Source organism: Palaemon carinicauda, chromosome 3, assembly GCF_036898095.1.
Source record: "Palaemon carinicauda isolate YSFRI2023 chromosome 3, ASM3689809v2, whole genome shotgun sequence".
Lineage (NCBI taxonomy): Eukaryota > Metazoa > Arthropoda > Malacostraca > Decapoda > Palaemonidae > Palaemon > Palaemon carinicauda.
This window is the reverse complement of record NC_090727.1, coordinates 118,472,153-118,485,906: the sequence shown is the minus strand read 5'-3', so window position 1 is coordinate 118,485,906 and position 13,754 is coordinate 118,472,153. Positions and strand designations below refer to the sequence as shown.

General features: G+C 34.3%; 1 protein-coding gene and 1 long non-coding RNA gene across 2 annotated transcripts in view; one reads left to right on the top strand and one right to left on the bottom strand.

Annotated features, from left to right (window-relative positions):
* Window positions 1-1,203, top strand: part of LOC137637813 (uncharacterized) — a 1,578-nt gene extending 375 nt beyond the window's left edge. Inside the window, exon 2 of the mRNA XM_068369923.1 lies at window positions 373-1,203. Within this exon, the coding sequence (XP_068226024.1) occupies window positions 373-1,080 (708 nt within the window). The 3' untranslated portion in view covers window positions 1,081-1,203. The remainder of the gene's footprint in view (window positions 1-372) is intronic.
* The window catches only part of LOC137638428 (uncharacterized), a 270,192-nt gene that overhangs the window by 87,341 nt on the left and 169,097 nt on the right, over window positions 1-13,754 (bottom strand). The gene's annotated exons all lie outside the window — the stretch shown is intronic.

Sequence of the window (13,754 nt, the reverse complement as noted above, 5' to 3'; positions counted from 1 at the left end):
ATATATATATATATATATATATATATATATATATATATATATATATATATACAGTATATGTTACACTAAATTCATTTACATATAGATGTACGTATCATAACTTCAATATTAATATTTTGTAGCATAAGAAATTCATTTTCAATACCTTTGGAATTCCTGTAATAGTTTTAGATTGTTTGCGTCGTTTTTAGGTAACCTTTGCACTTCTCTCTTTAACTTTGAAGTGAGGTCAGAAATCTAAAGTTTTTCTTCAAGCACAGATTATACATAAATTCCGTCAATATCTTGTGTAATATGGAAGGACTATTCATATCAAATTTGTAAATTAAATAATATTGAATCTTATGTTTTCAATACCTTTCGCTCTTCCAGAGATCAGGTGTAGCAAACCCTAATGAAGTACAGCCCCCAAACATTGAATTTAAAAGAATGAGTCTGGATGACATCCAGGACCCAATCCAGTTACAAGATGGACCGATTGACTTCGATCGTTACCTTCAAGACCCTGAAGATTTTCCACATGTGGATGGGGCAGTAGGCTTTACTCCACTTCCACTCACAGCTCCAATGACCTTTGATATGGGCACTTGCCCAACAAGCATAAATCACAGCAACAGCAGAGATTCATATCCTTCAAATCTATTGGCCCAGTCAATGGAAGGACCTTCTTCATCTTTACACTTCTGTCCAGCAATGTCGTCTAACCTCTATCAAACATCAGAATCTCTAAATTATACTCAACTATCAGCATCCCACAGCCAATATCTACTCCCTAACACGTACTCCGAAGCCCAAGACAATCCCACCAACAGCACCTCAAGAAAAGGCTACAGGCATCGCCATGAGAGGGTGTATGGCCTTCCTGAGGAGGACCAGAAGATGAGGAGCCAACTCCTCAACAATGAAGCCTCTCAGTTGTACCGCCAAAGAAAAACAAAGAAAGTCAAAGATGCGGAGACACAACTAAAACAAGAAGAAGAGAGAAATGCTCAACTAAAGATGATTTACAAACAACTTCAAGAACAGAAGAGAAAACTTTGTTTGGGTCAGGGCCAGGAGGACTGGCAAAATATATCATAGATTGATAACATTCATATCATCACAAGTTTATATTCCATGTTACATAGAATTGTCAGGATAAGTAATGTAATACTGAACCTGAAAACTTGTATTCACAATTGCAACAAGAGTAATATATTTAATAAACCGCTAGTCATTTTCTATTTATTAAGGTATTGTCTAACTCTGTTGAGTCAAAGTACTAAAATTATTTATTACAGAAAAATAGAATGTCATTTAATATCCTAAGAACACTACCAAGGGGCTTATAGAAACTGCATGCAGAGATGAAACCTTCAATGATTGACTGAAAATAAAAACAAGCTATAAAACTATTAAAATCATTATTCTAACGTCATTCTGACAGATTTAAAGATTTATAAAAAACTGGGACATGAATACTTTCTTAACATTACAGCGGATTGAAGATATATAAAATAATAAAAATAAAATAAAAAAAATATGAAGGTCAAATAATAGAGCAATGGCAAAATCTAAAATAAGTAATACTAGAAAATCTAACACCAGCTTTAGCAAAAGATTTTTAAGACAAAGTAATAAAACCCATTTAAATTACAGGACGGAAAGACAGCTAAAGAAACTCTTGGTTGAGTTGCCTTTATTCATTCAGGTCTTTGTGAAAAGGCAGTTCTTTCATGTTGCAATTGGATTTACTCTAAAAATAGGCACTCTATATCCCAAAAACCTTATGGATTCAGAGTGAAAAAACTGCTAGATAGCCTTTTTGGTTATCAGCTACCCCTCACTGGAAACTTACAGGGATTGACCAGGGATTCACTGACTTTGAAGTCAACACGGTAAATAAAGAAAATGATCAGTCGTTTTGGATATGCAGAACAGCATAGGAATATTGGGTTTATATTTACGAATGGCTCTAAATCCAGTAATGGAGTTGTTTTTGTGATGTGCAATAGTACTTCTTTTAACAGTAAACGTCCACTCTCTTTAACATCATCTTATCTTTAAAACAAAGTTGTATAGCATTAAGACTGCTAGGAAAAAATTGACAATATAATAGCGGGTAATTTCACCATTTTCAGTGATGGAAAAAGTATCTTGCAGGTTTTAACCGATTTTCATCCAATAATCCTTTAGTTTTAAACATTTTAGAGTGGCTGTATATTTGTAGCACTGCAAGCAAGAAAGTTAAAATTTGCTTGGTTCCAGCTCACGTAGGTTTTCAAGGAAATGAAGAAGTATAAATGAGCAAAATAGACAGCAGACAAATCACTTCCTGAGAAATATCCACTTCCCTGTGACGACTTATTGCCTTATATAAAAAAATATATCTTGGAGATATTTGCCAACCCTTGTGTAGTGATGGCTTGGTTCCCCCGACTGTTAGGCATTTAGTGAATGTCCCAGTCTTGCTGATATCCAAGAACAACTCTTCAGTGGAACTGGCAAAGAGGATAGCAGGTACATCCTCACTAAGATTCTTGGACAATGTGTGTATGATGCCATTGGCCATTACAAGTTCATATTGGATGCTGGTCTTCTTACTAGTTTTATGAAGTATATGAAACCCTCAATATTTTTTTTTATTTAATAATTATCTTTTCAAGCTAAAATAAGTTTCATTAATCGTCCTCCAATCAGCACGAATAACCCCTGATGTTATGATCCTAGATAATTAACAATTTTTCGTTTTCAGTAACAATTGCATTTCTTTTCGGGGAGTTACAGTTCATTCTATTTTGTCACGACATCAAGGGTTACAGGTTAGCTTGTAATACTATCAATAACAATAATAACAAATATAACAATCATACACGAACATATATTTATTTATGTAAATATATAAAAAGGAGACAAGTACAGAAATTTATTGTTGAAATTGTTCAATTAAGTAATGAAAATTACAAGGCAGAGCATGCTAAGTATTTCAGTAGTAATAGTGAGGTCAAAAGAAAAACCAGGAATGACTGGGGAGAATATTTAGACGGTAAAGCAGATGAGGCTGACAAAGCTATGAATTCAAGAAATGGCAATGGTGTAAGAATTGCTTATAGAATTATTAATGAAATCTCGACTGGGGCAAAGAAGTAGAATCATATACCCATCAAAAAGAGAGATGGATCTATTATAACAACAGAAGACAAAGAAAGACAACACTGGATGGACCACTTTAGTGGGGTCATGAAAAGGAGATATGAAGGGAATAATTTGATTGATATACCTGAAGCTGATGAAGACCTTGATGTGCCCATGAATGAATTCAGGGTGTTTGAAGTCGAAGCTATCCTCAAAACACTAAAGAGATGGAAAGCCCCTGCATACGTTGGAATAACTGCCAAGATGATACTGACTGAAAATGATGTGACTCCAAGATTACTTACAAGATTATTTTGTAGAATGTGAAATGAAGAGGCAAAACCTGATGAATGGGAGTTAGGAGTATTAGTGAAAATGGTAAAACAGGGAGACCTGACTGGTTGCAATAATTGCAGAGGCATTACACTTACATCAATTATGAAAATATGTAGTATGTTTATTCTAAAGAGACTGGAGGGAAAGACTGATGAAAAGCTGAGAGATGAACAAGCGAGATATAGAAAAAGTAGAAGTTGCACTGACCAAATTTTCATTTTCAGACAAGTTGGACAGCAATGCATAGAATAGAAAAATCCACTTTTCAAGGCTTTTGTGGACTATGAAAAATCCGTTGATAGCAGAACTGTCATTAACCTTTGTCTTTTTCATGGCTAAATGACAGTGTCACTATCATACAAGAATCCTGGACCAGAGTTCAAATCCTGGCCGGTCCGATGCTATTGCCTTTGAGTGGTTTTGCCTAGGGCTCTGATCCCGAGGTCGATAAGAGAATCCAGACATGAAGGTATTATTCGAGTATGAAAAAAGTGCAAAATTTATCATTAATCGAATACCAAGTACAAACATAGCAATTAGCTACGATGGTAAAGATGGGTGGATTTCAATTCTAAGTAAAAAAAAAAAGAAAAACACCTGAATTCGACAGGTATATGTAAAAAAAAAATTGTCATAGACTTTTATCTTTCTTCGTGGCTAAATGGTAGTGTCACTGTCATACAAGCATTCTGGACCAAAGTTCAAATCCCAGCCCGTCAGATGCTGTTGTATTTCAGTGGTTTCGCCTGGGGCTCTGATCCCAAGGTTGGTAAGAAAATCAAGACATTAATATATTAAAATATACGGCTTATATGAATATGATAAAACATGTGCAAAATTTATCATTAATTGAATGCCAAGTACAAACATACCAATCAGCTACGATGGCAAAGATTCGTTGATTTCCTTTCTAAGTTAAAAAAAAAAAAACTTGAATTAGACATGTATATGTACAGAAGAATTGTCATTGACTTTAATGTTTATTTGTGGCTAAATGGTACTGTCACTGTCATACAAGCATCCTGGACCAGAGTTTGAATCTCGGCCGGTCAGATACTATTGTCTTCGAGTGGTTCCGCCTGGGACTCTGATCCTAAGGTCAGTAACAGAATACAAACATTAATGTATTAAATTATATGGCTTATTTGAATATGAAAAAACAGTGTAAATGTGCATATATATATATATATATATATATATATATATATATATATATATATATATATAACTGTGTGTATATATATACATACATATATGCATATATATATACATACACACATATACACATATATACATACATACATATATACACACAATACATACATACATGTATGTGTGTGTATATATATATATATATATATATATATATATATATATATATATATATATATATTTATATATATACTGTATACATATATATATATATATATATATATATATATATATATATATATATATTATATATACATATATATTTAGATATATATATATATATATATATATATATACATATATAGATATATATATATATATATATATATATATAGATATAATATATATATATATATATATATATATATATATATATATATATAGTGGATGGAAATCAACGCAATATCGTGATCAAATAGAAATAAATTTCTACCTCATACTTGGGATCGAACCCTAGCCCCTTCAAATGATGATAAAATATATACAATATATATATCCTACGTTCAGAATATCACATAATATAAAAGTATTCACGACAAATATTCCTTCATTCGTAGGAAACAATTTTTGGGGAAATAAACGTTGACTATACCAGAAACTCTGGGATTACATCAAGACAACACAGTTCATTCGTTGGTCATTCACAACGAACGTTTCTTAGACGGACGTCAGTGGTCGTACGATGGAGAATATTACTGGTATACAATTTCTAGTGACTGACAGAAAAGGTAGAAATAACGTTACCGATATGAATGCCATCCGGTGATCTTCCAGTCATGACAGAAGTTGTAAAGTTAGTAAACCTAACATTACAAATATTAATTATTATTATTATTATTATTATTATTATTATTATTATTATTATTATTATTATTACTACTACTACTACTTGCTAAGTTACAACCCAAGTTGGAAAAGCAGGATGCTTTAAGCCCAGGGGCTCCAACAGGGAAAATAGCTCAGTGAGGAAAGGAAACAAAGAAAAAGAAAATATTCTAAGACCCAACAAGATTAAAATCAATACGTAATATATACAATATAAAAACTTTAACAAAACAAGAGGAAGAGAAAGACGATGGAATAGTGTGCCCGAGTGTACCCTCAAGCAAGAGAACTCTAACCCTAGACAGTGGAAGACCATGGTAAAGAGGCTATGGCATTACCCAAGATTAGATATAAATGGTTTTATTTTGGAGTGTCCTTCTCGTAGAAGAGCTGCTTACCATAGCTAAAGAGTCTTCTACCCTTACAAAGGGGAACGTGGCCAATGAAAAATTACAGTGCAGTAAGAAAAAATCGTTTGGTTATCTCAGTGTTGTCAGGTGCATGGGGACAGAGGAGAATATGTAAAGAATAGGCCAGACGATTCTGTGTGTATGTGTAGGCAAAGGGAAAATGATCTGTAACAAGAGAGAGGGACTAAATGTACTACTGTCTGGCCAGTCAAAAGACTCCACAACTCTCTAGCAGTAGTATCTCAACGGTTGATTGGAGCAGAGGCCAACCTACTACCTCTTCATAATATTCTTATTTAATAAGGCTATTTTCTTTCTCATGATCACTTCAGATTTGAAAGTTAAGAGTGAAAACACTTGCTTTGGAATTAGTTTTTTCGTCTAGTTTATGACACAATCAGACTCAAACAATGAAAAGAAAAATACAAGGATATTGTATTTTTGTTATTATTATTATTATCACTTGCTAAGCTACAACCCTAGATGGAAAAGCAGGATGCTATAAGCCTAGGGACCCCAACAGGGAAAATAGCCCAGTGAGGAAAGGAAACAGGAAAAATAAGATATTCCTAGAAAAGCAACATCAAAACAATAATTTATATATAAACTATAAAAACTTTAACAAAACAAGTGGAAGAGAAACAAGACAGAACAGTGTGCCCGAGTGTACCCTCAAGCAAGAGAACTCTAACCCAAGACAGTGAAAGACCATGGTACAGAGGCTATGGCACACGAAAGGGAATTCACAAACGGTCAGTTTCTTCAGGACTCCAGATAACCCAGTTTTAAGAGAAGACAATACAGCATTACAGGAAAACAGACCATGACTTAAATTTCAATTATGAACAGATGATTAAAAACGATCCCAAAATATTCAAGAAAACTCAGTTATAACAATAATTATCTTGGCCTCTATCAGACAATTTTAAAAGCAGAGCTAAGCCATTGAACAGTCAAAACATAATCAATGAAGACCCTAGAGACAGCCATTTTATGCTTTTGTTAAAACCACTTTTGAAGAAACTAGATTCCTTCACTCTCAGAGACATGATTTTAACAACAAGGAAGCAATGAACTTTGTTTAACATTCCAGGAATGTTTCTCTGGATCTCATACCACTTTAAGAAACTAGACATAAGGATAATGTTCATATATAGTTGCACAGTAAAAAAAATATATCTATTAAAGTATAGCTCTGATAACTAACATGTGATATCTATACTCAATCTTTTTTTAATGAGGCGCATTTGCACCAACTCGCAGCGGTGTCCTTTTAGCTCGGAAAATTTTCCTGCTACCTGATTGGTTAGAATTATCTTGTCTAACCAATCAGCGATCAGGAAACTTTTCCGAGCTAAAAGGGCACCCCTGCGAGTCAGTCTAAATCTGTCTCTCTAAAAAGAATTGACTATAGTATTTCATGTCCAGAACGCATTTTAAGGGTGACCGGTAAATTACCCCATGGTAAATTCCACAACTAAAAACCCCCCCGGGGACTTTCACCAAAGGAAAATTTCACCATTGATTATTCCACGTTATATTCCACCATCATACAATTCCCCCACTGTAAATTCCCCCACTGTCAAACAACTCTTATACTGTATATTACATCATGATGTACTTAGTTAACAAAATATTACATCGTAATATAGTGAGGTATTAAATCAATATCTTTACATATATGATTATATTTATATATTTTATCATGATATATTTATATATTATACCATGATATTTATAAGTCCATAAACCGGCAATAATTACATAACGATAGTTTACCGAGCCTTAACAAGCAATTACAAGATTTTCTGACATTGTGCAACCCATCAAAACCTCTGGATACTTATAAAGAAAACTACTTTTTGTCAACTATTTCTCTCACTACTGTTTCAACTTCGAAGCCTCAGACCATGTCTCCCATGTTTATTCCAACGGAAATGAACAAGAGAAAACTGCACGATGAAATAGCCATGTCGTCCTGATGGAAGTTCCTTTGGGCAGCTTCCCACTGTATGATATTTCTGCGAGTGATATTACAAGAGAATTACCGTCAGGTATCACGGGGTTCCAACCCCCGGGACGACTATCCTAAGATATCGTGTATAATCAGGGACGTATCCGTAGATAACCATAGATATCTGTACCGCAAACAGTCTAGGAATCTGAGGAGGAGGATAGGTGAGGAGCCGTTACATGTTCTCTCCCTTCATAGTACTACTCGCCTCTGATAAACTCATTCCAATTTTTGCAGCTTACCTACGCGTTCGTTTTTTTGTTTAGAATGCCTTTTCTCAGCTTTTTGGATTATTTCCTCGCATGCTGGCTTCCCTATAGTCGTCAAAGTTGTGTACCCTCCTCTTTTACAGCTTGATTTAGCTGTAACTGCTTTAGATCCAAAAAAAAGACATTGCCGTTGTGACATTTTAAAAAGGTTGCCGATCTAGAGTTCATACATCTTACAACTGGAGTGAACAAGAATTTTTTTTTTTCAATGCGTTACCATAATCACTCTGTAGGCAGTGCATAAGTTAAAGCTCGTAAGGTAATTAGTTTAATGAAGAATGAAGTAAAGAAAATAGTTCAATCAAGAATGAAGTAAAGAAAATAATACAATGAAGAATGAAGTAAAGGACATAGTTCAATGAAGAATGAAGTAAAGAAAATAGTTCAATGAAGAATGAAGTAAATAAAAATTGTTTCAAAATTTAAAGGTGGTAACTTTTTAGTTATATGTAATTTACGCCATATTTAATGAAAACCTATCATAGTGATCACATGAAATTTTAATAAACTCTTTAATTGTTAAGACATAGTCAACGTATGACAAAATAATCCATTCAAGCCTAAACGGAACTTTTACTGATATCTTCAGGTCAAACACAGCGTCAATGACCTCGTCGCTACAACGGCCGAAGTCAAGACAAACAAAAATATAGCAAATGAACATTCCCACCACCAATAACAACTTTCACGAGAGAGAGAGAGAGAGAGAGAGAGAGAGAGAGAGAGAGAGAGAGAGAGAGAGAGAGAGAGAGAGAGAGAGAGAGAGGCAATAAAATTCCAATTTATGCTAAATGTAACCTACATAGAAAACGTTCTGCTTCACATATGTTTAACATTTGTGTTATGAAGTCAGATGTTGACGTAATCCCAATCAGGATATTTCTATTCTTACTTTGTGATCATAAGAGGCCATGTCTCGAACAAGCTTTACAAGTGACTTTTAGAAAACCCTTACAAAAGGATATGTTTTTGCCTGTGTAGGAATATACGCATCTATGCTTCAAAGGAGTGACGACATTTCAGGACAGCTATAAATTAATATAAAAGTATTTACTAACACACGAATAAATTCACACATACGTATACAGATTTTAAAGGGGTTGCATCTACGTAGGATGACTCAGTCATGAGGAAAACCGTATTGATGATGCTTGACTCCCTCCTAACTAAAATGGCTATAGAACTATAAAAAAAAAAAAAATATGTTCTTGAAGAATTTCCTAACACTTATAAAACTCTGGACTTGAACAAAATGTAAAGATGTATATATCCTAAATTCAAATCTTTTCAGTGAGGCAGATTTGCACCGACTTTCAGGGGTGCCCTTTTAGCTCGGAAAAGTTTCCTGATCGCTGATTGGTTGGACAATATAATTCTAACCGAACAAATAACAGGAAAATTTTCGGAGCTAAAAGGGCACCCCTGCGAGTCAGTGCAAATGCGCCTCATTAAGAAAAAATGACTATAGTAAAGAGATTAAGTGATAAGAGAAAAGTCCAATATTAGGTTCTGTCTGACGAATGTCTTAACAGAAGACTACTACGACTTCCTAAAGGATACTGAGAAAGGGAAATAAAGTTAATATCGTTGTCAACTTTTTTACATTATTAGATTCCGTTTCATCTATTTACAATAGAACACATTTCTTATTGTCTGCATTATCCTTCGGACTCAAGAAGGATTATCAGGAAAAAGCACTTTCAATTTGAACATGTTCAATCTTTAGATCAAGTTCCAGTTGCTGATAAGTTATCACCCATGCAAGTCATGTAACGTTCAATTATGAGCTTCATTCTTGTTTTTTATTTTAAAGTTTGGACTGTGTGACGGGTAATGTGCAAAGACCATTCCACATTCTACTGTCGAAGCTCCTTGAATTGAGAGTGCTCCAGCATATTTCCATTTTCTTGCTTATTTTTCATCATAATATATCCATGTAGAAGTTTAGTTATTTATCTATCAAATGTATGTTCCATCTATTTATAATAAAAAATTCAATGTACACACCTGTATTATTTGTACATAAAATTATAGTAATATAAAAGAGTCGAGAAGGCAAGTTCAAACACTAAAGGCTTTGTCAATCTGGGCATCTTTATTAGATCCCATAGGTGGGATGCCTTCAAGGGGATCCTTTTATTCACTTGAAATTCCCTTTTTGGTTCTATAAAATCCTCATTCTTGTTATTCCAATATAGCCGGCACAGTCAAACGTCCACTTTTATATATCATTAGCCCTTAAATGTTCTGTATAATCAACTGATTGTTTGTACTACCAGACATTATGCAATAGGTCGTTCGTGTCACTCTTCTCCAGATCTTCAAGTCCAAGTACAATAAAACAGTACAACATATACAATAAAACTTAGTTTCCAAAGGACAGAAGCCATTACATTCTCAAATTCATTAAAGTATGATTATCCAGACGCAGAATGTGGAAAATAAAAAGAATTAAAAAATAATGATAAAGCTTCCCATGACCCAATTACTGACTAAAACTAGCAACCAGGTGATACAGATTTGTTAAAAACACACAAGAAATTTGTTTTACTGATTCTGGCTGTTCCCTATAAATGGCAGAACTTTTTCGTATGTTAATAAATTCGCTTTTGCAAATGAAAGGAAAATAACATAATTCTTGGATGTATGGAGTCACAATCATTCTATATACATATGCGCATGGGCAAGCACGCGCACGCATGCACACGCAAGACGCACGAGTACACATAAGGTAAGCTATATACACATACAATATATACTGCATATATATATATATATATATATATATATATATATATATATGTGTGTGTGTGTGTGTGTGTGTGTGTGTGTGTGTGTGAATTTGTATGCATATATGTGTGCTTGTATGTTGAGAGGATAGAGAATATGAAGCCTTATTAGGAAAGGCTAGAAGGGTCGAAATAGGTTTCTGGATGAAGAGCCTCAAAATTCGCAATATTTTTGTAACAAACTCGCACTTTCCCATTAACACTACACCGAAGTAAACTACTAACAAATGGAAGGAGTCAAACAGAAATTCCTTATCTCTGATGTGAAATGAGAAGTGACGCTTTTAAGCACGTCAAGAAGGATGGATGTTCGTCATTAATCCGGAAGGAACTTGACGTCTGCTAGCGATGGACACTTGGGATCATTGGATACACTGACGTCAACGTCTAAATTTGGGTTTCAATCTTAGATGAGAACAAAGGAACAGGTATAAAAGAACAATGAACACAACACAACGACTTTCAAAATGAAGACCCAACAGGCTTTCTCATTAGCAAAACCTAACAAACAAAAAACACAAAACCACCGGAAACCGAGACGTTGCAAAGTTGTCTGACGTACGAAAATTAAAAAGAGCACATTGGCACTTCGATTAAATCTTTATTCTATGAAACTACTTTCTCATTTTGTGTAAAATACGCCAGCAACAGCAACAGCAACAGCAACAGCAAGCTCCCCCTCCCCCTTTCCCGCAGATAGTACAATTGTATCTGACGGGTTACTTGAAAAACATAAGAATTCAAGATTCAGCTATTACAGAAAACATTGCGTAAAGGATGTTCAGGATAAGAAAATAACATAATAAAATTAACTGACTTTTCCCTCTTAACAAACTCAGATATTAAATCAAACTGATTAAAAACATTAACAAATCTACAGTGCCACCTGGGTTCATAGGTATTTATGCCCTTTAAAACATGGAAATAGGAAAATTACCCCTTCAACTATCATCAATCATTATCGTTCATCTGTCTGTTCTCATATATCTCTGTAATTTTTCCAGATATCTTAAATCTTAGAACATTTATAAACTATAATCTTACTAAAGTTGATTAAGATATAAAAGTGGAAACTGAAAAATAATATCAACTGTTCCAAATGGAAAAAAGAAAGAAAGAAAAAAAAAACTACGATATAATAGACCCGATCTCAAAATAAACCAAAAATGTCAATTCAATGAAGCTCATTCACCGAATGAATACTTTTCACAGCAAAAGCAAAATTAAAATAAGGGAAAAGGAGAGAATATAAACTACAGATATGGGTATTTTCAAATACATTTTGGTTAAAATATTATGTCATATTTTGTCTATACTCTAAGTTCACCAACAACGTTAAAAAATTATAACAAATAATACAAAACCATCAAAGGCAGAAACAATCCAGAAACTAGTGTTAAAAGAGATAGAGGGCCACATTGCATCCAAACACTGCGTCAACTACATGGTTCACGGATGACGCACAACTTGAGTACTAGCAGTGATGCAATTTCAACCTGCTGTGGTGAACTGGTCCTTAACTCCGTGCAACGATGTGTTATCGCCACTGACGGAGGAATTCAAGACCTTTAAGGAACACCGAAAGGCAAACACATGACCTACGAATTCATAGATTCATGAATTTGCATTAGGGCCGGGGATGCCATTCAGTGAATATATGCAACTAGGTGGAAACCATTATAATCGTAATATATCGTTAAATTTTGGGAGTTGCACAGCAGGATCGAAGAAAGGAAGTAAGGTTCAAGGTAGATTAGAAGGCTAAAAAGTTTGTGTTGACAGGGAACTTCTGCAAATACTTCTCAGTGGTTACTTGTAACGACGACAATTTCCATTAGATTGAACATTACTCATAACAACAACCTCTGGCTTCCGGAATCTCGTTTATGATCACGTTGGTCTCTCTACCATCACTACCGGGAATTTCCCCGACTTGAAGGCGGGTATTCCCCGACTTGAAAGCGGGGATTCCCCGAAATAGCCGTCTGACATTCCACACAAGTTAAGTCACCATGTATCTGAATAGGCAGCAGTTCATACCGACGAACATACAAGGAACGTCTTGCAAGCATATAAATGAGCTTTTATTTACGATTAAAAAGTAACCAAAAGTAACGAAAATTAAATAATTTACATTAAAATAATGAATAATTGGTTACAAACTTATGATTAAGGGAAGTAAAAAGAAAAATATCTAAGCTTAGCAACAAGATTAACCTGACCGCATAATACACAATAATTCATGTGGCAATCCCACTGTCTACAGCCGTGACATGAATGTGATACACGATCAAGAAAAATATGCTAAGAGGAATTCTCTCAACCGTCATGTAAGAATGTTTAATCTCCCTTAATCTAAATTACCGATAAGCATCAAATCATGACATGCCCACACTGATTTTCCGTATTCCCTCACAACTAGTCAAAGTACTCAGTTCTACTCGGTACAAGTAAAAACAACTGCTTATCAGACCAACCGATAAGTGTCATTACTTTTTTATATTGTAAAGAATTATCAGATATAGCTTTCCGTTGCCCAAGAAGATACATAAATTCTTGATTGCCGACTTATACCCGGAACGGCTCTGAGGGAATTGACATAACCACAGGTCTTTATATTCCCTCCTGTGTTTCATGTTAAAAATAATTTAAAATTAAAACAAATGGCAACTACTAGATCGGCATACCTCTGACACTCAGTTTATCATACCGAAATGCATAGAACTAATCACTTATAAATCAGTGACGAGACATTAAAGGTTTTAGCTTCACCATAGGTCGTTCA